Here is a 27,879-nt window from a genome sequence, read left to right on the forward strand (position 1 = left end):
ATAAGTAGGGATGGCCCTCTTGGGGTATGGTATCATTCACTGGAGACTTACAATTAGTCTAGTTTGCTGGAGGTTTTTTTGAGGTGTAAAATAGGATACATCTAATGAGGCCTAAACTGCTTAGCTTAAGTAACAACCAAACAAAACTGGTTGAATAGTCTCATGAGAATGAACTGCTTCAGGTTTCTGACCTAAGAATCTTAGAGCATATTTGCAGTAATTATGACTTCTAATTTCATATTTTACCATAAGAATATTAAGACACTAAACATGAATATTCCCTCAGCTTTTCTGTGGCAAGCAAAAATCAATGAGCTACGTACCACTGAATATAATTTCTAAAAATTCAGTATATTTTTCTATTCTGAAATTTTTGAAGAGTCTTGACAATGAAAAAAGAAGCAAATCTAAAATTCACTTGTTTTCACTTCTAATTTTTTTTCATAATAGAGATGCCTGTCCTATATCTAATATTATTTTGAAATCAGCAATCAAATTGCCTGGGTCCTACCACAGTAGAAGAACAATTTTGATTTTTGATAGCGTATTGTCACAATAAAGATATTTGAGCTTTTGAACTGAATATATTTTGTTAGCCTTCTGATAGAGATCCCAAGGCTAGCTTTAAATTCAGAAGTATCAGAGGACAAAAAGCTTACAGTTGAGCAAATATTGACTAACATCTGAGCCAAGGAAAGTGAAATAGAAAATAAATACCGTCTTCCTTCCCTAGATCTAAAAACTTAACCTTCTGCTTCTCTGCCTACTAGGGGATGACAGAAGTTTAAAAATAGATTGTTCAGATTCTGTTCATATTTTCTTTTTCTCTACAATGTTTTTGGCCTACTACTTTCTGACCAGGTGTTCTAAGGCTTGCCAGGTAGGCTCCAGGAAAATACTGCCCCTTCTGGGGAGGGGCAAAACTAACCTCAAGAATGACCCCGGCGCAATGACATCACTTAATGGAAGTGATGTCATTGCACTGCCATCCTCAGCAGTCCCGCCAGCAAGTTCAGCTTCTCCTCCTTCCTGCCTTCCTTCTCCCTCTTCAGTCTCGCATCCTCTGCTGTATTGCCCTCAGGACTGCCCTGGCTTGGTTGGGACTCCAGCCCAGCTTCCTCTTTACGCTAGGGTGGGGGGCAGCGGAGGGGAATGCTCCTCAGCGCTTCCCATGCTTTCTCTTCCCTCCACTGTAGCTAAATGGAGGTGCATTGACAGGCTGTCTTTCTGCCACTAAGGCTCTTTCTGAGCCCTACTAAGAAGAATCTCTTCCTCACTTCTGCTGCTACCTCATTCCTTCAAGCAGCTCCCTCACAAGGAGGCAGGGATGAGGGCAGTTGTGTGAGGGGGAGACTTTGTCCAGAGGAGCTGCTTGTACTGTCGAGAGAAGGCGGTACTGTGGGCCCAGTCTGCGAATGGCATTACTGCCCAGGCCAAGTCCCATGTGTTCCATGGCAGTGAGTCGGCTGGCTTCCTGCGTGCCATGCTATACCTTTCCCTTCCTTGCCTTTCCTTCCTCCTCTTCTCCTTCCTCCCCTCTTCTCCTTCCTCCCCTCCAGCCAAGTGTCTGGTATTTTCAGGGTATTTCCCCCGAATAGTCCAAGGAAATATTGGACTGTCTGGGTGAAAACCAGACCTCTGGCAACCCTAGGTGCTCTCATCTCCTCCTGTTTGTGTCTGTTATGTACATTTGACTTTCCCAAGGATGGAGAGTCTCTTGAAAATGCCTGAGACCCCTTCCCTGCTCCTAGTAGAAAATTACTAGGTAGAAATTTATTAGGAGATTCTGGTATACCCAGGTACTTCCATGCAGTTACCCCAGTCAAGGAATGAGTCTTTTCTGAGCTACCTTTATCAACACGATCACCATCTTGCCACCTTTTCAGACTGGAGCTTTGAAAGAAGATGAAAAGCAAAATATTTCTTCAGCCTCTGAGCTACCTAAAAAGGTAGTTTTATGGTGCAATCCTAAACAGAGTTACTCCAGTCTAAGCCCATTAAAATCAACGGGTTTAGATTGGAGTAACTCTGTTTAGGATTGCACTGTTAGATTGGCCTCCACGCATTAAGTTCAAATTCAACATTCACCCTGAAAATTTTTATACAGATGCTTGTGATTAAGTGTCATTTTACCATAGGAGTCATGGTCAATGCACTTCTATTTGGAGGACAGAGTCTCTTCTTTATGTCCTGAGATGTAGTACCTACATGAGTTCTGAGCAGATCAGTGTTAAACAAATGTTATAACAGTGTTTGTTCTCTCCATAGGCTGTTTGTACAAGGGAGCACTTACCACAAAGTGCTGTTTCTGTGGGTTCTCATCATCCCTGCCCCCATGTACAACAGGAGACCAGATTGAAATAGTCTCATGCTACACACCCTTTCAAATGAGTGATGAGTTTCCTGGCTGGGTTTGTGTAGTGTTTTGGAGGGCTGTGATTGGCTAAAAATTTAGTATCCTAAGCTTCACCAGTACTGGGAGGGGGCGTTATTTTGGTGATGTTGGTCCTACCTGGAATGTAGTTTTCAGTGGGTGGTGCTGGGGGACTGTAACTCGGCCTCTTGGCTTACAGCATCCCACAAGGTTCCATCTTGTTCCCCATGCTGTTTAATATATCTACATTGGGGTCCCGAACTTTCTGAGTCTGCAGGCACCTTTGGAATTTTCCCACATGGAGGTGGAGCCAACTGCAAAATATCAGGGAGTGAAATTATACATAACTCTTCAGGCATCCTTTAATAGGATGCCTTTTAAAATGAATATATTGTTTTAATTTTTTTTTGCAAACTTACAGTTTATCATCAGCCATGCAGTGAAGATCCTTGTGCTGCTGCCAAAGCAATGTTTTTAAAAACCTGTGTATGTAACCTATTTAAGGAGCAATATCAGACAAATATATTATTGTTTTATTTTTATTTAAAGATCTGAGAGAGTTCGTGTCTATGACAGTGTGATCCTACCTTGTGACACTTGCATTTATAAAAATAATAATGAACCAACTTGAAAAGACATTTTATTTGGAACAATAAGAGCATATATAACAGCAATCATGTAGCAATTCAGGCCTATTGTATTTGAGCAGACCAGGGTCAAAGTCTTTCTAACTTCTGTCTAACCAGTCCCTTGAATATGCACTAACTTGTAGCTGTGCTCTGTATTGGGATGTCTTCTGTTCTTTACAGGAGTTTCTAAAATATTCTCATAGAGTGATAAAATCTGTGAACAACAATGTATTAGCGATTACTCGCTTTTTCTACGCTAAGGGAAATCAGTATATCCCAGCAGCCCTTAAAGTGTTTAACCATAAAATCTTTGCCAAACTGCTCTATGGCATTCCAATATGGATCACAGCCTTTAATAAGTCGAATGAATACAATCTAATTTTCTAAGGAAAATGTTAGGGCTGCCATCACGTGTACCCTATGCAGCTACTTGTTTGGAGACCAACCAAGGATGCCTAGAGACAAAAGCCTGGATTCTAACAATTACATTCTGGCTGTGTTTGCACTTCAGGAGCAGACCCAATAGTCTTATTGCATACATGCTAACTGAATCCCAGTCTTCTGCATGGTTAGCTGATATAGAAAAAAAATCTCTGTAATCGGGCTTTGCCTTGATGAATTAGTTTTTCTTTCTGAGAGGTCTGCATTTGCTTTGATTAAACAAATACTTGTAGATATTTAGATGCAAGAACTTAGGAGCCTCGCCTCTGGTAGATGTTCACCTCTGAGATGGGGGATTTCTTCTAATGGTTCTTTGGCAGAGTGTTTTTCTGATTTGACTTCCCCTCACCTTCAGAGAACATTTATGTTAGTGCGCTTTAATGTTCTTCCTTCTGCGGTACTCCATGGGAAGTTTAATTCCTTACTCAACAAGGTATTGTGCCTGTGGTTTGAGGGATATAGAAAGTACTGAACATGTTCTCCTGTACTGCTTATTGTATTGCGATATTCGCGCCGTTTATCTAGAACCTTTGCTTCAAAATCATGAAGGTCAATCGGATGACAGCAAGACATGCTTTTTACTATTCACACATAACCCTGGGATCATTGAGTCTGTGGCTAAATTTCTTTGTTGTGCATTGAAGAGGAGAGGAATGGTTTAAGTGATGGGGCAAGGGATTTTTTTTGTCTCCTTGCTGACTGTGCATGTATGTCCTGCTATGCCAATAAAGGTATTTGATTTGTAAATATTCTAATAGAAAGGAGTGCTTCTGAGGTAAGAGTGATTCATCCTGCAGCTTCAGGCTCCTCCAGTCCCTCTGGGAAAATTTATATATAACATCCATTTCAAATAGTCCCAACAACAATAAAAATACCCAATTAATATAAACACAAACTTCCAGTAATTAGTATAAGAAATTCTCATACCTAAAATATTAATATAGGATATACATAGAAAGGAGTGCTTCTGAGGTGAAAGAGCTTCTCCCTGCAGCTTCAGGCCTCTCCTATCCCTCGGGGAAAATTGCACCTTTTTTCCTTATAAGGAACACCCCAACTCTTTTAAACTCCCTCTAGTGAACTAAGGGTTACACGTAGTTAGTCAGATCTCCAGTGGCCCATCAGAAGCTCTGCTGGACAAAAGCACTTCGGGACCCTCCCACTTTACTAAAAACACTTGGTGGGTGCTAGGAAGCATGTCAGCGAGCAAAATGACTTCCATGGATACCATGGCAACCCGTGATTTACATGAAACTGTTGGGAGAGGTTGTCTTAAGATTTGGACTGGGTTGTCACCAATATGTGGATAATACTCAACTCCGTCTTGTGCTTCCAGTGGATCCTAGGGAGGCTGTAGAAACTGTGAACCATTTCTGGGAGACAGGTTTTGGATAGATGTGGGCTAATAAACTGAAACTTAATCTTGACAAAATCAGGTGCTACTGGTGGGTAGAAGAACTGATCCATGAATTGAGGCATCTCCTGTTCTGGATGGGGTGGTACTCCCCCTAAAGACACAGCTTTGTAGCTTGGGGATACTTCTGGACCTGGACTTGTTGAATAAGCAGTTTGGCAGTGTTGGCCAGGGGCACCTTCCAACAGCTTCAGCCTTTCCAGGACAAATAAGATCTTGCCACTCTGATATGTGCCCTGCTGACATCTAGAGCTGTCTGCTGCAGTGTGCTTTATGTGAGGCTGCCCTTGAAGACTACATTTTGTACAGAATGCTGTGGAGGGGGGGTCATAAAGATCATATCATTCTGTGTTCCATCTGCACTGGCTCCTAGTTTGCTTCTAGAACCAGTTCAAAGTGCAGTTCAAGAAATGGCTTTCAATTATCGTTTGTTGGGAAGAATAGCTACAATTAAAATTAATGTCTTACCTAGAAAACATTCTTACCTAGAATATTATTCCTATTTCAGACAATTCCAGTATTTTTTTTTTGAAAATTTTTTATTGGGTTAGGATCAATTATTTTCACATTACAATCAATTCTCCCATTTCCCAATTTCTAACCCCCTCCCTTTCCCCCCCTTTTTGTTGACTTCCAACAGTTTTCCAACCCTTTGTCCCTTTTCCCTTACTCCTTTTATATTCCTCTATCTAACAAATATATATTCTCCCTTTATTCTAAGCAATAATTCTTTAACTATTTTTGATACTCTGTACCCTAACTTTGAGTCCCTTTTTCCATGTTGGATAAACAATTTATCCCATTTTTCATAATTTCAAATTTCTATAGATCATAAACCATATAAACCATACATTCATATAAGTCAACCAATTTAACTTATGCTCTATGTGTTACTCATTCTACATATCTTCTTCTTTCTGCTTTAGTTATATTTAATTACATTACTGTTTTTGTTCCCCTTCAATTATAAATCTATATAACTATCATCATATAATATCAATCAATTTGACTCATATATATCTTCAGATAAACTTATTCAGTTTGGTACATTATACAAATTTTACCAAAAATAATGTTAATTAGTCAGTCCTTATGATTAATCCTTATGGTTAATTATTTTCTATCAATATTCTATATATTATTCTACATATAATAATCTAATGACATAACTGCTTAGAAATTTTCATTTACCTCTTCGCCCCCCCCGGTAAAGTCACCCCCCTCTGCATTTTATTGTATTTCAATAGTTCTCAAACTGCCACAGTTCTCCTCCCACCTCCCATTTCTTCACCAAATATTGTTTCAGCTTCTCCCAGTCTGTGTTGAACTGTCCTGGGTCAAGGTTTCTCAATTTTCTTGTCATTTTGTCCATTTCCGCCATATACAGCAATTTGTAAATCCAGTCTTCGATAGTTGGCACTTCTTGTACTTTCCATTTTTGCGCATACAAAAGTCTAGCTGCTGCTGTCATGTAAAATAACAATGTCCTGTGTTGAGCTGGAATGCCCTCCATTCCCAAGTTCAGTAGCAGGAGTTCTGGGTTCTTATTAATTTGAAATTGTAAAATCTCACTTATTACTCTTATTATTTCCCCCCAGTACTGCCTAGCTACCTCACACGTCCACCACATATGATACAGGGAACCCTCATGTTTTTTACATTTCCAGCATTTGTTAGAGGTGTTCAAATTCCCTAGCGCAATCTTCTTTGGTGTCATGTACCAACGATAAATCATTTTGTAAATGTTCTCTTTGATATTAGTACACGTCGTAGTCTTCATTGTAGTCTTCCACAAGTATTCCCATGCCTCCATTGTTATTTCTTTATTGAAATTTATGGCCCACTTCACCATTTGTACTTTAACTGTTTCATCTTCAGTATACCATTTCAACAGTACTTGGTATACCTTAGAAATTTCCTTCTTGTCATCTTTTAAAAGTGTCTGCTCTAGTTCCGAATTCTCTGTTCTTATGCCTCCCTTTGCAGAGTCCGAAGTGTAGAGATCTCTGATCTGTCTGTACTGAAACCAGTCATAATTTGGTGATAACTCGTCCTGTGTCTTTATTTTAAGTTTAGAAGATTCTATTCGGGTTATCTCCTTGTAAGTTAAACACTGTTGCTCAGTATCGACAGCTCTCGGATCTATTACCTCATATGGAACCACCCACAGGGGGGTTCTTTCTTGTAAATAGTCTCTGTACTTCTTCCAGGTTGCATATAGGCTTCTCCGTATATAATGATGTAAGAACATCGAATTCGCTTTTACTTTGTCATACCATAGATATGCATGCCATCCAAATATTTTTTTGTATCCCTCTAGGGCCAATAATTTCTTATTCTTCAGCGTCATCCAATCTTTCAACCACACTAGGCAGATTGCGTCGTAGTAAAGTCTTAGATTGGGCAGTTGCATTCCGCCTCTTTCTTTTGCATCTTGTAAAACTTTCATTTTCACTCGAGGCTTCTTGCCTGCCCAGACAAAATCTGATATTTTCCTCTGCCATTTTTCAAACTGCTTAGAGTCCCGAATAATTGGTATTGTCTGTAGCAAAAACATTACTCTTGGTAACACATTCATCTTAACTGCTGCAATCCTTCCCAACCATGACAAATTCAATCTATTCCATTTAATCAGATCTCGCTCTATCTGAGTCCATAATTTTTCATAGTTATTTTTGAATAGATCTATGTTCTTAGCCGTCAGTTCAATTCCCAAATATTTCACCTTACTTGTTACTTCGCAATCTGTTATTTCCATTAGCAATTGTTGTTTCTGCTTAGTCATATTTTTACATAATATCTTTGACTTCTTTTTATTAATATAAAAACCTGCTAAATCTCCAAACTCCTTGATCTTGTCTATCACTTTTGGCATATTCTCCATTGGGTCCTCTACAATTAACATTATATTGTCCGCAAATGCTCTGACCTTGTAAGAAAAGTCCTTTATTTTTATTCCCCGAATTTCTTCGTCTTGTCGTATTTGTATCATCAGGATCTCCAATACCAAAATAAATAACAGCGGAGACAGCGGGCAACCTTGTCTTGTTCCTTTGCTTATAGTCAGTTTCTTAGTCGTCTCGTCATTCACTACAATTGCTGCATTCTGGTCTCTGTAAATTTCCTTAATTGCTCTTATGAATCTTTCTCCCATTTGTAGCTTTTCCATAGTGGCAAACATAAAGTCCCAGTTTAAATTGTCAAACGCTTTTTCAGCATCAACAAAGAAGAAACCAACCTCTTTATCACAACGCTTGTCGTAGTATTCAATAGCGTTAATCACTGTCCTTAAATTGTCTCTAATTTGTCTATCTGGCAAAAAGCCTGCTTGTTCCTCCTCAGTAACTTCCGAAAGCCATCCCTTCACTCTCTCCGCCAGTATCTTCGCAAAAATTTTATAGTCATTATTAAGTAACAATATAGGTCGGTAGTTTTTCACATTAGTCAGATCTTGACCCTCTTTAGGGATCAATGATATGTTAGCTTCGTTCCAAGTATCTGGAGTCCGTTGATCCTTTAAAACTCCATTGATCACCTCTTTTAGGAATGGTGCCCGTTCATTGGCCATTACCTTATAGAATTTAGCTGTAAGTCCATCTGGCCCTGGCGCCTTTCCCAAATTTGTTGACTGTATTGCCTTTCTTATTTCCTCATCCGTTCATTATTCAATCTATCTCTCCAAGCTTCCGAAATTACTGGGAGTTTCATTTTATCCAAGTATGTCGCTATTAATTCTTTGTTCACCTCTTTCTTGTTGTACAATTTAGCATAAAATTTGTAGAAGGCTCTACTAATGGCTGTCTGTTCCAAATATGTTTTATTATCTTCACATATTTTATTTATAGTTTTCTTTTCCTTTCTTTTTTTCAGTTGCCATGCCAGGTATTTCCCAGGTTTATTTGCACCTTCAAACGCTTTTTGATTCAGTCTTTTAAGATTCCACTCCAATTCTTTGTTATTCATTGCTGTCAGCTGTTCTTGAAGTATTTTAATGTCCTGATAAATTTTCTTTTTCCCTGGTCTCTTCTTTAACTGTGTTTCTTTGACTTTTATTTTTTCCACAATCTCCTGTCTCTTCTCTTCTTTCTTTTTCCTGGCTCTACCATTTAAGTCCATTAGTATGCCCCTAATTACCGCCTTGTAGGTATCCCAAACCTTGTTGGTTGGTACTTCTTTATTCATGTTATATTGTATGAAGAATTTTGTCTCTCTTCTCAACATTTCCAAGTTCTCTCCCTCTTGTAACAAATCCTCATTTATTCTCCATCCTTTCCTTTTTCTCCTTCTCCCCAATTTCCACATGATTGGATTATGATCTGGGCCTACCATCGGCATTATTTCCACCTCCTTAGTCCATAACGCTAAGTCTTTTGAGGCCCAGATCATGTCGATTCTCGATAGTGTAGAATGCCTTGCAGAAAAGAACGTAAATTGTCTACTTTTGGGGTTTTGTCTTCTCCATACATCTTCTAAAGTTTCCTGTTGTATCAATTCAAAAAAGAGCTTTGGTAACAGTCCTCTTTTCTTTTGTGCCGTTGATAATTTTTTGTCTAGTTCCAAATTTGTCACTCCATTGAAGTCTCCAGCAAGAATTATCTGGTCATATGAAAGTTCATCTAGTTGCCTCCTCAAATCCTCAAAGAAGCTTTCTTTTGCTCCGTTAGGTGCATAAACTCCGACTACCAGCACTCTCTTTAGATTCCATATACATTCCACTGCTATAAATCTGGCTTCCACATCTTTCATTACAAGTTTTGGCTGCAGCTCCTCTTTTTATATACAACACCACTCCTCTTTTTTTCTTATTAGAGGCTGCTGCAAAATCATTACCCAATTTTTTCAGTTTCAAATATTTTACATCTTGTTTTCTAATATGGGTCTCTTGCAAACATACAATATCACATTTTTGTTTTAATAGCCAGTGGAAAATACTTTTTCTCTTGTTTGGTGAATTTAGTCCATTTACATTCCAAGATAAAACTTTACATTCCATATTCATAGTCTTGTTGCTGGTAAGTCTTTTTCATTGTCCCTTAAGAATCGCTCCATCTCTCGCTCAGATCTGATACGCTTTTTGGCCCCTCCAAATTCAAAGGACACACCTTCTGGTAATTCCCATCTATACCTGATTTTCATGTCCTTCAGAATCTGGATTAGTGCTTTGTATTTTTTCCGATCTAGTAACACCGATCTGGGTAGTTCCTTCATGATGATAATCGTCTTGCCATCAATCTCCAATGGATCTTGAAACTGTTTAGTCACAATCTTCTCTTTCATATTTCGAGTCGTGAACTGCACAATCACGTCTCTTGGTAATTTCCTCTGGGTCGCGATTCTTGAATTTACACGATATACCACATCGAGGATAGCCACAACTTCCTCCTCCTCCTTTCCCAGGTATTCAGCTAACACCTCAGTCATCTGTTCTTGCGCTGTCTTTCCTTCCACTTCCGGCAAGCCGCGAAATCTCAGCTGCTTCTCCATGTGTTTACTTTCCGCAACCGCCATTCTTCCCCTCATCAGTCTCATCTCTGTTTGTTGCGTGTCAGCTAAATTCTCCACCGCACCTTCCACTACTTTGACTCTCTGCTGTGTCCCTTGCAATTCGTTTTGTATTATTTCCATACCTTTCTTCACTTCTGACAGCTCAGTTTTCACTGTCTGTTTAACCTCTTTAATCAGCTCCAGTTTCGTGTCCTTAAGTTCTTTAATCACTTCTAAAAGTTTTTTATCCAGGTTTTCTATTGCCGATTGCCACTCTTTTTTCGACGTGGGGCTTGCTTTAGCTCGCTCCCACGAGTCCGCTCTCTTCCTTAACTCCGTGGCGTAAAATTTAATGTCTTTTAAAATTCAAATGTCCCGGTCTTCTTGCAAAAAAAAAAAAGGCTTTTAAAAAGTCCAAAATGTCGGGCGTCTTTTCTCTATGGTTTTTCTATAATTTTTGTAATCCAAAATGGCTTACTTCCTCTTCCGCTGAAGCCGCGACCCTTCCCCTTTCAAAGATGGCGATTCCCTTCTTCCTGCCCTTCGGCAAGGGCCGCTTCTCTCCAGCAACTCTATTGTTATTACGTACTTCCTGTTTCCCGACTTCCCACAGTAGCTCTCGCGATGGTAAATTTTTCTCACAGCTCCATAACCGCAAGTATTCAAAACAATAGTCCAATTTCTTTAATAACTCCTTAAACTTAGTCTCTTTTCTTATGCAACTCTTGCCGAGTCTTCCCCTCCTTTTTACTAGCCTGTTGCAGTTTGAAAATCTACTTTAATTCTTCTTTACTTTTTACAATCTGTCCCGTATCAGAAGATAGTGATCTTTACCTTCTCATTCACTTTCCTTGGGTTGTAATCGCTGTTTCAATCTTAATTTCTCCTCTCCACTTCTTTCCCCTTTTGAAGCTTGGGTACGTAGGTCTTATGCCAACCGCATTGGCCCCGAATCTGCCGCAGAGATCTTAGCCGACCTGTCGCAGGGTGGGACCTCAAGGGTCGGGAGGGGGCCCGTTGCGCAGAGCCCCCCCTCGCCCGAGATCAACGCGCCCTGAGGTCTTGAGCGTTCTTTGCCTGCTCTCCGCCTGAGAGCAGTCGGCCGCGGGCTAAATTTCCCCCGCCGGCCGCTTAAAACGGCAGTCCGGTCAGCTCCGCGAATGGAGCTGCTTCAGACCTCCATGAATCCCAAACCAGAAGTCCAGACAATTCCAGTATTGACAACTGAGGCACCTATAAGCAATGACAGAAGGGTATATTGATATTTATATGGCAAGGCAAAAAACCAATGGTTAAATTTAAGGTTTTACAGGATGCAAAAGAAAGAGGAGGTTTGGGTCTACCAGATTTGAGATTATATTTTGTGGCTAACTGCCTGGTGTGGGTGAAGGAATGTATACTGTTAAAAAACAGACTATTGGACCTTGAAGGGCATGACTTAAAATTTGGGTGGCATTGGTATCTATGGTATGACAAAGTTAAGGTCAATGCAGAGTTTAATAATCATTATGTAAGGTGTGCCATTTTGAGAGTATGGAATAAATACAAACCTAGGTTGTGTTCGAAAATACCTCTCTCGTTGTCATCACAAGAAGCTCATTTTAGAAGGGAAATGGTGAGTCCACCTAAATGGTTAACTTACCATGACTTATTGGAATTTTCTCAAGGCCAAGTTACAATTAAATCAAGAGAGGACTTAGCAGCAAGATGCTTACGACAAGATGAAAAAATTTGAGGAATTAAAATAAAGGACTATTCATATAAGGTCAGAGCATTTGCGGATGACATAATGTTAATTGTAGAAGACCCATTGGAGAACATGCCAAAAGTGATAGATAAGATTAAGGAGTTCGGAGATTTGGCAGGTTTCTATATTAATAAAAAGAAGTCAAAGATACTATGCAAAAATATGACTAAGCAGAAACAACAATTGTTAACGGAAATAACGGATTGTGAAGTAACAAGTAAGGTGAAATATTTGGGAATCGAACTGACTGCTAAGAATATAGACTTATTTAAAAACAACTATGAAAAACTATGGACTCAGATAGAGAGAGATTTGATTAAATGGAACAGACTAAATTTGTCATGGTTGGGAAGGATTGCAGCAGTTAAGATGAATGTGCTACCAAGAGTAATGTTTTTGCTACAGACAATACCAATCATCAGTAACTCTAAGCAATTTGAGAAATGGCAGAGGAAAATATCAGACTTTGTATGGGCAGGCAAGAAGCCTCGAGTGAAAATGAAAGTTTTACAAGATGCAAAGGAAAGAGGCGGAATGCAACTGCCCAATCTAAGACTTTACCATGACGCAATTTGCTTGGTGTGGTTGAAGGAGTGGATGACGCTAAAGAATAAGAAATTACTAGCCCTAGAGGGATATAAAAAAATATTTGGATGGCACGCATACTTATGGCATGATAAAGTAAAGGCGAACCCGATGTTCCTGCATCACTATATACGGAGAAGTTTATATATAATCTGGAAGAAGTATAGAATCTATCTGGAAGAAGGAACCCCTTTGTGGGTAGTTCCATATGAGGTGATAGATCCGAGAGCTGTTGATAATGAGCAACAATGTCTAACTTATAAAGAAATAACTAGAACTGAAGAATCTAAACTCAGAATAAAGACTCAGGAGGAACTATCACCTTATTATGATTGGTTCCAGTATAGACAGATTAGAGATTTATATAACTCGGACTCTGTAAAGGGAGGTATAGGAACAGAAAACTCGGAACTAGAGCAGACCCTTCTTAAAGAGGACAGGAAAAGAATATCTAAGGTATACCAAGCACTGCTGAAATGGTATACTGAGGATGAAATAGTTAAAGGACAAATGGTGAAATGGGCCATAAATTTCAACAAAGAAATAACAATGGAGGCATGGGAATACTTGTGGAAGACTACAATGAAGACAACGACATGCACTAGTATTAAAGAGAACATTTACAAAATGATTTACCGTTGGTACATGACACCAAAGAAGATTGCGCTAGGGAATTTGAACACTTCTAATAAATGCTGGAAATGCAGGAAGCATGAGGGCTCCCTCTACCACATGTGGTGGACGTGTGAGGTAGCTAGGCAGTACTGGGGGGAAATAATAAGAGTAATAAGTGAGATATTACAATTTCAAATTAATAAGAACCCAGAACTCCTGCTACTAAACTTGGGAATGGAGGGAATTCCAGCCCATCATAGGACGTTGATATTTTACATGACGGCAGCAGCTAGACTTTTGTATGCGCAAAAATGGAAAATACAAGAAGTGCCAACTATTGAAGATTGGATCCACAAATTGCTGTATATGGCAGAAATGGACAAAATGACAAGAAAATTGAGAAACCTGGACTCAGGACAGTTTAACACAGACTGGGAGAAGCTGAAACAATATTTGGAGAAGAAATGGGAGGTGGGAGGAGAACTGTGGCAGTTTGAGAACTACTGAAGTACAATAAAATGTAGAGGGGGGTGACTTTACCGGGGAGGAGAAGAGGTAAAAGAGAATTTCTAAGCAGTTATGATATTAGATTGATATATATAGAATAATAAATAGAATATTGATAGAAAATAATTAATCATAAGGGTTAACTATAAGGATTGATTAACTAATAATATTTTCTTTTTGATTCCGTACAGTGTACCAAACTGAATATGTTTATTTGAAGTTGTATATGAGTCAAATTGATTGATATCATATATAGACTTATGACTGAAGGGGAATAGAAATACTAATGTAAACAAATATAACTAAAATAGAAAGAAGAAGATAGAATGAATAACATATAGAGTATAAGTTAAACTGGTTGATTTATATGAATGTATGGTTTACATAGTTTATGATATATAGAAATATTTGAAAGTGAAATAATGAAAAATGGGATAAATTGTTTATCCATTATGGAAAATGGGACTCATAGTCAGGGTACAGAGTATTAAAAATAGTTTAAAGAAGTATTGCTTAGAATAAAGGGAGAATATATATTTGTTAGATAGAGGAGATTAAAAGGAGTATGGGAAAAGGGACAAAGGGTTGGAAAACTGTTGGAAGTCAACAAAAAGGGGGAGGAAAGGGAGGGGGTTAGAAATTGGGAAATGGGAATATTGACTGTAATGTGTAAACATTTGATCCTAACCCAATAAAAATTTTTTCAAAAAAAAAAAAAGAGAGGACTTAGCAGCAGAAGGGCATGCTTGGCAGCGGTTCCCCATATGCAAATCTTGGAGAGATTTAAATTAGACAAGAGTTGTTATGACTTTGAGCAATCTAAAACTGAATTTGAAATTGCTCTTTGTACAACATGTTATTTCTAAAAATGTATAAATTTTTGTTGAGGTTTGAGATGGAAGAAGAGCAAGTAAAAGAATGTATGATTAAATGGGCAAAAATTGTGGACTTGTCATATTAATGGAGCAATGGGAAAATATGTGGAAAGGGGGGTTGAAATTTACATTAAGCTCCAGTATCAAAGAAAATTTTTACAAGATGATGTATCGTTGGTATATGACTCCTGAAAAATTGGCTAGAATGTATAAGGGGGCATCAAATGTATGTTGGAAATGTGCTAAACAAGGACATTTTATCATATGTGGAGGACATGTAAGAAAGCAAAGAGTTTCTGGTTGCAGATACAATCATCAATTCAGAAGATTTTGAAGATTAAAATCCAGTTGAAACCAGAGACTTTTTTGTTGGGAATAATGGACAGCCAGTTGGAGAAAAGCTTTGGAACTTTGTTATTATATTTTATTACGGCAGCAAGAATACTTTATGCACAAAAGTGGAAAACTCTAACATTGCCTACAGTGGAGGAATGTGGACAAAAGTTTTGGAGTTTGCGTCAATGGTAAAACTTACTTCATTGATTAGAAGAAAGGACATTAGTTAACTTCTTGACTGAATGGAAACTGTTTATAGACTATTTACATGAAATGGATAACAAGGATTTGATGACATCTGAATTTATGGATTAAGAGACATGAACAATAGAAAAAAAGAGGGCTCTTATGTTTAACTTAGTGAGACTCTAGAAATGATACGTATTTGTTGGGGAGATAATTGGAACTCCACCTGTAGTGTAGTTTTAGAGGTTTTTAAAAACTTGTTTATGTATTGTTAGTGTCTTTTCAGAATGTTGTTTTTTTTATCCTCTATGTTTATTGTTGATAGTTTTTATGTTATTGTTTATAGTTTAAATAAAGAAAATTCTACTCATAAAAAAAAAGAAATGGCCTTCTTGGTCAAGGTACCAAAACTGTAGCATTCCACAGATATTTGTCTGTTGCCTTCTATCATTTTCTTCTACTAATAGGTAAGGAGTTTTATGTTTTTTGGCATTCCTTCACTGACCCCCTTTCCTGTTTATCTTTAATTGTTTCATAAGTATGCATTTTAAAGATAATTTTTGCTTTTTCTTGTTTACTACCTTGGTGGACCCAAATTGAATGGAATGGTGGCATGATTTTTTTTTAAAGTAAAATAAAACATTTATATCCCACTTAATCTCCCCAGGTTCAGTGAAGCTAACAATACAACACTAGATTGCACTGACAGAACCTGTAAAATCCAGTTAATGCACAGATTAAGAAAATGTTTAATTAAAAAGCACAAATTACAGATTAAAAAGTATGCAGAATTAAATGCACTTTTACGCAGAATTAAAGGGAGCACAGCCAGATCTGCTGAAACAGATTACCGTCTACCAAATGCTTTCTGGAATAAAAGTGATTTACATGCCTTCCTAAAAGCTGCAAATGAAACTTCCCTCCATACACATTCTGGCTCCAAATAAGCTTCTCTGAAGAATGTAGCTGGCATGTGTGTGTGTATACCTGGAGATGCTATTTAATAAGTATGAAGACCTAGACCAGGAAAGGCTTTAAAGTACTAGCACTTTGAATTGTGCCCATGAGGAAATAGGTAACCAGAGCAATTTACATAGCATTGTAATTGTGTGTTCTGAGTGGCTGACCCAGAGAGGAATCTCACTGCTGCATTTTGTACCAATTGGAGCATCTTAGACATGTTCAAAGACAGCTCCACATAGTGTCTTACAGTAGTAGGATGGATATGAATCTTCTCTTGCATGAGCTCGCGTGGGATATTTGTGATATATACTGGGGGTTTGGTGGCATTATGTCATGCTAGCATTCAGGGTGTGCCTGCGACTGGAGAGTTTTAGAAAGCTACCTAAGACCTGCTTAACTTATGACGAAGCAAAAACCAGACCTCCATTTATATCAGAAGACTTCCTGCCACTTATTGCATTCCCTGCAAGTGCTTTCAAGGCTGGCAGGAGAAAACTGTGTATGAGCATTCACAGAATGTGACCACTTCTAGCCAGAAAATGGAAGTGCCATCATTATGTTAGGGCACCCCTCTAGGATTTGCCTAAAATTCTGTAGTTAAACCATAGAGTTTGGGGTGAATCCTACAGTATTGGCCCTGACATAATGATGGCACTTCTGTTTTTTCACTGGAAGTGATGTATCTCAATGCTGATGTGCCTCCTCTGCAGTTCCGCCTGAGGGGTTGCCACCTATGACTGGCAATCTTACCCATGATACTTACTTGCCACCCAATTGGCATGTCGCCCACTGGCATGTCTTCAGCATGGGTTTCCATCATTATATTATATTTCTAGATACGTCAGCATATATATGAAATATGCCATTGCAGGGTTAAGTCACCATATCACAATTTTATATGGCTGAAAGCTTGAAATTGTGAAATGCTTATCAGAAACTTCCACATTCTTGCAAGTATGATGTAGAGCAGGAAATGTTTCTTTTTGGGTGAGTTTGAACCTACAGTTTTTCTTCTCTGCATCTCATTTTCCCCACCCGGAATCAAGTTCACTTACAATGTTGCATCTCTTAATTCTCTACATTCTTTGGGATGGAGGCTCTCCATTTGTTTTCATAGGTGGCAGAGCCCAATGATATGTTCCTATAACATAAACGATCAGGAATTTTAGCTTCACGAGGAGATATTGTGAGAATTAGAATAGTGTGAGCTTTGTAGCCTTAAAAAAAATCATCATTGACCTTGAATTAAAGAAAAGAATGCAAATGTTCTCTTAAAATATTCACACTGTAGCTCAAATCACATGTGCATGCTTAATAGTAATGAAAATGAGACTCACTGTGCACATATTTGATTTTTATGCATATATCTTAAATACATGGCTTCTTTGCCTCCCAAAGCAACTTTGAGTTCTTTGTTGTATGTGCATACAATTTCTGAAAACTTTCTATATTATACTAGCTGTATTTGAGAGAATTGTTTTGAAGTGAGTAAAGCTCCTATCATAGGCGAACACCTGCTGTACATAAAAAAGTAAACCTGTACTAATTTCAAGGTTACACTTATCTAAATCTTTGGCATTGCTTCTACATGGTAATATCTGAAATTAAATTATCCTGAATATTTTATGCTTGTGCAACTTCATGTAATAAAATACAATAAAATATATAATTTAATGAATATGTCCAATTACTAACATTTAGTTAAGGAAAAATAACTTCTGTGCCAAGCAAAATGCATTCTGTGACCTTAAACCAGCATGCATATCTGCTTAATTCTATAATCCATGAAAGAGAAGGAACAAAGTTCTGTGTTGAGCATGAAGCACCTCTTCTGACACTAGCGTTTCTGTTCTATCTCCCGTGTGTTGAAATTCACCTCTGCAGCGATGTGATAATGCCAGTCTAATTGCAGATATATAGAATGCTGCAAACTGTGTCTATCAGTATATTTTATGTAGATCATAGATTGTAAATAGAATTACAATGAATTTGGACTGCTTCTGGAAGCAGCATCTCCATTTTGATTTCTCCTGCAATCGTCTGCAATGTGTAATAGTACCAGCCCTGTGATATGATGTGGTGAAATCATGTATTTCCCTGGGCCAGTTTGGCGTAGTGGTTAAGAGCTCAGGAGAACTGGGGTTTGATCTGGAGAACTGGGTTTGATTCCTCACTCCTCCACTTGAAGCCAGCTGGGTGACCTTGGGCCAGTCACAGCTTCTAGCTCTCTCAGCCCCACCCACCTTACAGGGTGTTTTATTGTGGGGATAATAATGACATACCTTGTAAACCACTCTGAGTGGGTGTTAAGTCATCCTGAAGGGCGGTATATAAATCGAATGTTGTTGTTGTCGTTATCATTGTCATCGTCATCATCATGTTCCACATTGGTTGGCACTGGTGAGGCAGGGGAATACACAATGTTGTGCTATTGTGCCAAAATGTTAGTGCTACTTTGGGTTGTCAAACCCATTTTAGGGTGTTTCTGGAGATTTTTGGGGGGTGGTACCTGTGGAGGATGGAGTTTGGAGAGGGAGTTCAATGAGAATGTGATGACAATGTACACCCTCCAAAGCTTTAATTTCCTCCAGGAAAACTGATGAGTGTAGTGTGGAGATCAGTTGTAATTCTGGCAGAACTCCAGACCCCATCTTGAGGTTGATAACCCTAGTGCTACTACATATTAAGGAGAATCTGGGGAGCACTTGACACAGGAAGAGAGCAGGCCTGCATCTCTAATAAAATGTAGTTCTATCCTTACACATTCATGCCCAATATATGTGCTTGTGACATGGGAACAATATCATGGTTTGTGCCCTTGTAGTGGAACAGCTGTTGATGTAGTATATCCTCTTATGACAGCTGCTGTAGCACAGTGGTTAAGTGGTTTGGCTGCGAATCAGCACTCTACTGGTTTGAATCCCACTACTGCCATGAGCTCAGTAGATGGCCTTGGGTAAGCCTCTCAGCCCCAGCTCCCCAGCTATATTGTGGGGATAATGATAACACTAACTTGTTCACTGCTGTAGGCGAGACACTAATCTGTCTAGAAGAGTGGTATATAAGCACAGTTTTTATTATTAGATGTAATGTGCGAAAGCAATGAAAATCTGTATCTTTCTGTTCACTGTTCCTAAATTGCAGAGAAATATTGAGGACAGCTAATGAACTCCTTGAGGAAAATGATGAATAAGGGCTAGACTAAACATTCTTCTTAATCATATGAATTTTTTTTAGCTTTCAGATGATGCAAGAGTTTGCAACTTTGAGTGGCTGTTTGTACATAGGGAGGGGTGCTTATTTCTTTCTCTGTGGGGCACTTCTTTCCAAAATTACTCTGCTCAAACTGTTTTTTTCCAGATCAGGATAAAATATGGGTACCTTGCTGATCCAGAGAGTCAAACTCTTCACTGCCATGAACAGAGTACAATATAAATAATCTGAATAATCTTATAAAACCTTTATTACTTAATTAACATCTAATAGAGTAAACATCCATCTGCTTTTCCTTCTAATTCAAAATTCACATGAAGATCTGCATGCAGGTGTTGTAACCCCATTATTATTGTTGCCTTGGTCACTTGTGTGTAATGGGACCTAATATTTATCTTAATACAGCTTGTATTATGTGGAATTTAAGACTCAGCATTAAATACTGGGTCTCTTAATATATTTGGTACAATGGCTACAAACCAAACAAAACACAACTGCTTCTGTATGTTCAGTAGGGTATTAAAAAGAGTAGCAATCTGCTATGAAAACTGGAGTTTCAAAAGCAGTCTGTGGGGAATAGTGCTCAAAGAAAAATGTTTTTAAAAATCCCATTGAGTTCACCCCAAAACACTTAGTGACTGAATGAAGCTGCCTCATACCAAATCAGATCATTGGTCCATCAAAGTCAGTATTGTGCAATCAGACTGGCAGTGGCTCTCCAGCATCTCTGGCAGAGGTCTTTCACATCACCTACTACCTCATCCTTTAAACTGGTGATGCTGGGGATAGAACTGAGAATCTTTTGCATGCTGAGCAGCTGCTCTGCCACTGAGTCACAGCCCTTCTTATGGAGTATAGTTCAATCTTTGGGCAAATCTTTACTCACCTTATATGAACTTTGATTCTTACAGGCCATCTTATCCAGTTTATATGTCATGAAATTTAACTTTTGTTTTCCTTCCTTTTAAAAAAACATTGGTTTGCTGCCATTAATGTGTTACTTCTCAAAATTTCTAGGTGATTCCTCCTAAGCAGTGGAAGCCAAGAAAACATTATGATGACATTGATGATTTGATGATCCCAGCTCCAATTCAACAGATGGTCACTGGTCAATCAGGTCTCTTCACTCAGTACAACATCCAGAAAAAGGCAATGACTGTGAAGGAGTTTAGGCAACTTGCTAACAGTGACAAGTATGTATATTAATTTAGTTCTTTAAATGGGAGGTTGTGGCTTCCCATTTTACTACAGCACTTAGACTTTTTTACTTAAGGGTAGGTCGGTTCACATGCACAGTAAGTGACCTGTGACTTGTAGTTTATGGTTTCTGGGAGAACAGTCTCATTTAAAGAAACACGGCATTTAACACAGTCTAAATTATCCATGCAGCTTGTTATATATCAAGGGAGAAGTAGAAAAGTAATGTGGTAAGGTGGTGGGACTGGGATGAAATGTGTTGTCATCAGGGCTCATTTCGAGGGGAACACACAGGAACACAGTTCCAGCAGCTCCCCAAAGAGGTCACATGACAGATGGCCCCACCCACCTGACTCTTGGCCATTTTGGGCACATTTCTGCTTGGACTGGGGCCGAAACGGCCCGGATCAGGCCTCTGTCAGGTGGTAGATCACTCTCCTACTCAGCAGCAGCCTGATCCTGACCATTTTGGGCCCCTTTTCGGCCATTTTCAGTCCCTTTTTGCCATTTTGGGCCCAATTTCGACCCTGAATGGCCGCGATTGGGTCCAAAACAGACAGGATAGGTGATGTCAGGGGGTGTGGCATATGCAAATCAGTTATGCCGATGACACACTTATGGTGATGCCAAGGGGCGTGGCATATGCTAATGAGTTATGGTAATGAGTTATGCTAATGAGTTCCTCCTGCTCTTTTTCTATGAAATGACCCCTGGTTGTCATTCTCATGTATGTGTTCATTCAATAACATCACTTCATATGTGGTTCTTGGGGACTGTAGGCAGATACAGTACATGGAATGATATATGAAAACAAAATGTTGGTTACTCATCATGAAGTATATTTTCCATTGGCAGCTCATTTTTCTTTGGATATTTCATCATAGAAAGTATTTTGGTACATTTTCATGCTATTTGTCCTGAGATCAAAATACCAGATTTTGTTTTTTAGTTGACATTTGAACAGTTTAGAATCATTGAATACCTGACAAAGGATTTTGGGCAAAGTAAGGCTAAAATCATGATTCAGTTGAAAAATAGACAATTCCAGTGCCGCTTTAAAGAGTAAGAATTCCAAACTGTCCGAGGCTAGAGTGCTGGGGGGCATGGCTGGCAGGTGGAGCTGGGAATGGGTGAAGAGATATAAGGGAAGTTCACCCACAGGAGAGGGTGGGCTTGTTTAGGAGCAGAGGAGGAGAGAGAGGGAGAGCAAGAGAGATGGAAGGAGGAAGAGCAGAGGGGGTGAAGAAGGGAAGGAACAATGAGCTGGAAGCAGGAGGAGGCAGCTGGGAGTCTGCCAGGTTGAGCTGGCTTGTGAGTGGGTTGAGAGGGAGTGAGAGTGAGGTCTACCCCCCTCCTGCCAGAGAGCAAGGCACTGCAATATCCCTGGTGGCTGCCTGGAGTCAGAGTCAGGTGCACTGGCGTACAGCACCACGGCGCCCGCGATAGAACCTGACACAAGCTTTTGTTGTGCAGCATAACCGCTCATTGAATTCCTGTTTTTCATCTCTACATCTGCCGGCCTGAAATAAACTTACAAAGAACTGGCTAATAATATGAGGTTATATGAGACTACATAAGATACAGAGAACAGCATATATGTTTGAGATGTACGTGGTACATACATAATAAAGCTATGTGAAACATTTGTTACTTTTAATATCATTAGTTATTTCCTGTGTAGTTTACAAATTATGTATGTTACTTATTTCTAGGCCTCACTGTCAGTCTAAAGGCTCCGGAGCCTGCTTACAAAATTACTAAAAGCACATTGAAGCAACTAGAATTCTGACTTTAACATATTTTCAGTTAATAAAATTTTAGTTTTATAACAGTTTTCTGTAGTTTGGAATTATGCTGAACAACAGTTTAAAACAATAAAAATAATATCAATAAGAATAAAAACAAAACCAGTATAAATAAAAATAGCCAATAAAAGCAAGCCAGAGTGTAAAAAGCACTTAAAACTGAGCAGTCTAAAGTAATGTTAGTAAGTTTGCAGGCAAGGAGCTGACCATAAGACAGCTTTAAATGGCCTAAAGCCTAAAGCCATTTAGAGCCTCACAAGTATGAACTAGTACTTGAATTTGTGCTTGAAAAATCAGCAGTTAATGTAGATTTTTCAACACAAAGGTGATATGATTCCTGTATCCAGCCCCTGACAGTAACCTAGCTGCCACATTCTGAACCAGTACCATGACAAGTGAGTTACAGAAATCCTCTCCCCTCCAAATTATTGAATCTTTCCTTGTTATAAAAGCCAAACTGAATATATTATCTACCAATTGTGTAAGGACCAAGAATTATCTCTAAATTAGTTGTCCTTCTTTGTACAGTGTGGAAGAGGAGAAAATTCTAAGCAGCACTATAAACAGTGACAGCATTTTTTGTAAGGAGCAGATGTAAACTGGCAGTGGAGCCCGACGCTAAAGAGTTTTCAGTGTAGTCATTTGGTTTTGCAGGAAGCCTCTTCTGTAGCAATTCATGATCACTTAAAGGGTCTTGAGACTAGATAATTTGAACCATGAGTCACACAAGGATAATTCATGAAGTGTAAATGTAGTACATATGCCTTTTATTTCACTGGTCATGAAACAAACAACATGAAAACCTAATTTACCTTCTGTGACTATTGTCCTTTGGTCCACTGCAGGTATTGTACTCCAAGGTATATAGACTATGAAGATTTGGAACGAAAATACTGGAAGAATTTAACTTTTGTGGCACCAATATATGGAGCAGATATTAATGGAAGCATATATGATGAAGTATGTGTTCTATTCTATCATGATAAATTATCTGTTATCATTTTACACTGTAGAAGAGTCTGTAATTGTATTGTAGGCTTTGATTTTTCCGGTGAATAGTATGACCTCTTACAAATGTTTGGTGGAAGAGAGCAAGATAATTTAAGTATAGCTGTAGGTGTTTGTTTTCAATAATTTCAATTTATATGTCTCCTTAAAATATTCTTGCTTCAATTACATTCTGAATTAAATATAATGTGCACTGAGAAAATGACCATTTCAGTTTTGGATCCGGGGCTTTCAAATACACCTTGTTCCATTACTCATTTGTTCAGGGTGGGTTGAGGCTGGCTCGGATCTAAACTGTTTGGGTTTTCCTGTTTTCATGAGTTTTGGCCCATTGTGCATGCAAGGTTGGGTGTTGCATGTGCATGTGCACATACATGCTATTGTTTTTAAGGGGGGTTAGAGAAATGAAATCTAGTACGTTCATATTCAGCCTTGCAAACTCTCCTGTCAAGGACCAGTAGTTTGGATCCAAATAGCTAGGGGTTTCCTTCTCCTCTGTTCTGTCTTATTTCTGTCGGAAATTGCAATGTCTGATGTACAGCAGCAACAAGGAAGGAAGAAGAGCCTTCTACACAGGGGGGCAGCAAGGATCACTTAGCTAGAAGAGTGAGAGCAGCATCTCTCTTGCTTTCTGGGGGTCATCTCTTTGTCTTGTCTCCTATTGGGCTAAACAGGGCAATATCCTGCTTCTTCTCTCTCCTGCCTCACACTCTTCTCCAAGATGTAGTCAGATAGTCAGGAGGACCTCTATCTCTCTTTACTCTCAAGTATGTAGTTCCCAAGTAAACTTTTAACCTCTTTAATCAGCAGTGTGACTTCTCTGTGTTTATTTGCACTCTGCTAGCAATTTCTTGCATCCTCTGAAAACTACCCTTTTGAATGGTATGTTTTGCCATTCACACTAATTCCCCAGTTCTCTTTGTATTGGTGCTGGTGGTGGGGAAACTAGTTCAAGAATTTGGGAGCCCTTGTACTAGACATATTTTGTATGACTGTTGGGTCTATTAACTACTGAGTCAGCTTCTTTCTTAGCACACATTTTGAGAGCCCCACATACTCTCCCCTTGAGATGGAATGGGGGATCTTTGTCTTTCACTGTGCTCAGTGTCTTTCTGGGCCGGCAACACAAACTAGTGCAATGCCACAAATTAGTCCTATGTGCATTACAGAAGTCTTGGGGACAGTAAAGTCTGGTAAATGACATGAATCTAGGATTTGGGCATTTCATGACAACTGGACCAATCACACCCAAATCACGGGGAAAAGTTTCTCACAAATGTTTCCTGAGTCTGAGGAGTGGTGACATCTGAGATTGTAATGTCTTTTGGGAATTGCTAGATGGCAGCTACCTTGGTGTCTTTGACTTATCTGCAGAGCTATAGTATAGTTTCCATTCTATTTTCTGGATCAGTAACTATCTGTAGAATGTCACATCCCAAATGTTGAATAAGTGATTTGATTGAGAGCAGCCAATGGTGTAGTGGTTAAGAGTAGCAGGGCTCTAATCTGGAGAACTGGGTTTGATTCCTCACTCCTCCTCTTGAAGCCAGCTGGGTGAACCTTGGAGCTGTCACAGCTCTTTCAGAGCTCTCTCAGCCCAACCTACTTCACAGCGTGATTGTCATGAGGATAATAATAACACACTTTGTAAACTGCTCCGAGTTGGCATTAAGTTGTCCTTAAGGGAGATATATAAATGGAATGTTGTTGTAATTGTTGTTGTTATAGAAAAAAATGCACCAAAAATAGGAGTAGCTGAGGAATAGCTGATGAGAATTTTGAAAAAACAACAACACAAGAACGGAGTGGTGCTGGAAAAGAGGGCATAGAGAGCTGTACCCTGCAGTGCAATGTGGAGGTGAAAATGGCAGGATGAAGGGTCCTGGCATCTGTGCATTTTAAGGAGGGGAATCCTGGAAAACAGTTGCTGAAATTTAGTTTCTCTAGCTCTGTTTGCATTGGTCAGTTTTTTCTTCTGCCACCAGATGGTACCCTTACACAAGGATTCATGCTCATGTTCCTGTTTTTAGAGAAATCTTCTAAATTTAGAATCAATTCATATTTATTCACAATAGGTTTTTTCATGTGTTCAGTAAGAATGGATGAAATACAGCTGGCCTAGAAATGAGGCAAAGGATAAGCAGGAAGTATGTGGTATAATTATTGCCTTATGAGAAATCGTATGTGATAAATGAAATATGTGAATTGTGTTATCAAATGTAAAAGCAATGCAGACATTGCTTTGCTTGCAGAGAAGCAATGTGTTAAAGCTCTTACTCTTTAAGGTTTCTGTATTTTTTATAGCTAAACATGCAGTAATTTCCAATGTGATAACAGTGTTTTTATTATTAATATTTGTATATTCTATAAATCAGGAAGATATTAAGAGTGCAGAATCTATGCCTAACAAGCTCATTGTTACCTCAGTAGCTGAGACCCCAAGAAATAAACCCAGTGGTTAGCACAGTGCAAGTCATAATTTTTTTTTTGGTGATGGAATGCACTATGCTACACCAAACTACTTTCATTCAAAGAACGACAAGCTTTCTCTGGAAGTAGAAGACAAGATGGGAGAGTTAAATGAGCAGCAGACAAACTTTCTCTGGAAGTAGAAGACAAGATGGGAGAGTTAAATGAGCAGCAGACTATCTCCTCCCCCCACCCTGCACCGAATATCTTCCTTTTGTAACTTCCCTTTACTTAAAAAGTGGTTTCCTTTTGCCATAGAGAACTACTGTTTGAACAACATGAGTTCACTGTTTATGGAATTAGTTGTCCAGATCTTTGAATCCTGGATCTTTTCTTGATTGGATAAGACTTGCTGATAAGAATGTAACTACAAAAGGAATACTCTTTTTTTGGATCAGATTAAAGATCCTGTTCTTCCAATAATCTAATTCCAAGAGTAGTATGACAACAAGCAGAGCATGATAGCTCATACCAACATTGGATCATTTTGCTTGTGAGGTACCAATGATGATCAAAAATGATTTTCACAAGGATTTTCTTGAGCATTCACTTAATGTTCCTTGATTAACTCTGTACTGTCTTGAAATAATTGAAATGAGAATGAAAATATGGTAAAATGCCAAGGTCACCTTCTTGCATTAAAAGATTTCTGAGCATGTCCTCCTGATCACAACGTCATACACAAGAATGAATGAGAAGGAGAGAAAAGGGACTGGATCTTCTGAAAAATTAAATAGATAGTCTTGTAAGCAGAGAGCTACTGTCTCAAGTTTAGTGTTCCAATTTAGCTCTCATGGCTAGCAACCACTGATAAATCTGTTCTCCATGAAGCTATTTGTTTGTTTGAAAGAAGAATGAGAAGAAGCACTATTGTAAAACATTTAAACTATATAGATCCAGAGGAGTTAGCCGTGTTAGTCTGTAGTAGCAAAATAGAAAAGAGTCCAGTAGCACCTTTAAGAGTCTATCCTCAGGCCCTATGCCACCAGCACACCCAGCTATTTACGGGACACCACTGACTTTCTCAGGAAAATACAGTCCATTGACAACCAACCAGATGACACCATCCTAGCAACCATGGATGTTGAGGCTCAGTACACCAATATCCCACATACAGATGGACTGCAAGCCATCAGGAATATTATCCCAGACAAAACCACATCACACCTCGCCACTGAACTTTGCCACTTTGTACTCACTCACAATTACTTCAGATTTGGTGACAGCTTATATCTACAGGTGAATGGCACAGCCATGGGCACATGCATGGCACCATAATATGCTAACATATTCATGGCGGACTTGGAGCAATGCTTCCTCAGCTCCCATCCTCTGAAACCACTCCTGTACTTAAGATTCTTGAATGACATCTTCATCATTTGGACCCATGGGAAGGAAACCCTTGAGAGATTCCATCAGGACTTCAACAACTTTCATCCTACTATCAACCTGAGCCTGGACCATTCTACACAACAGGTACACTTCCTGGACACCACTGTACAACTACATAATGGACAGATAAATACCACCTTATACCGAAAACACACCGACCAATACTTATATCTACATGCCTCCCGCTACCACCCTAAACATACCACTCGGTCGATTGTCTACAGCCAAGTCTTACGTTACAATCGTATCTGCTCCAATGCTCTTGATCAAGACTCCCACTTAAGAGATTTACAACAAGCATTTTTGGGGCTACAAAACCCACCAAATGAAGTGATAAAACAAATTGACAGGGCCAGACTAGTACCCAGAAACAGCCTGCTCCAGGACAAACCTAAAGGAACTAACAACAGAACACCACTGGTTGTTACCTATAGTTCCCAGCTCAAACCCATCCAATGTATCATCAGTGATCTACAACCCATCCTGGAAAATGATGCCTCTCACAAGCCCTGGGTGGAAGACCTCTCCTTGCCTACAGACAGCCCCCCAACCTTAAATGACTTCTAACTTACAACCATGAATCAGCTAGCAGAGTCACCAACACAGGTACCAGACCCTGCAACAGACCCAGATGCCAGC

At 39.1% G+C, this 27,879-nt stretch overlaps 1 protein-coding gene across 1 annotated transcript in view; it reads left to right on the top strand.

Annotated features, from left to right (window-relative positions):
* KDM4C (lysine demethylase 4C) overlaps positions 1-27,879 on the top strand; it is a 385,835-nt gene that overhangs the window by 25,680 nt on the left and 332,276 nt on the right. Inside the window, exons 3-4 of the mRNA XM_054986639.1 lie at positions 20,387-20,562; positions 23,217-23,331. Of these exons, the coding sequence (XP_054842614.1) occupies positions 20,387-20,562; positions 23,217-23,331 (291 nt within the window). The remainder of the gene's footprint in view (positions 1-20,386; positions 20,563-23,216; positions 23,332-27,879) is intronic.

The sequence above is a fragment of the Eublepharis macularius genome, chromosome 8 (assembly GCF_028583425.1).
Source record: "Eublepharis macularius isolate TG4126 chromosome 8, MPM_Emac_v1.0, whole genome shotgun sequence".
NCBI lineage: Eukaryota > Metazoa > Chordata > Lepidosauria > Squamata > Eublepharidae > Eublepharis > Eublepharis macularius.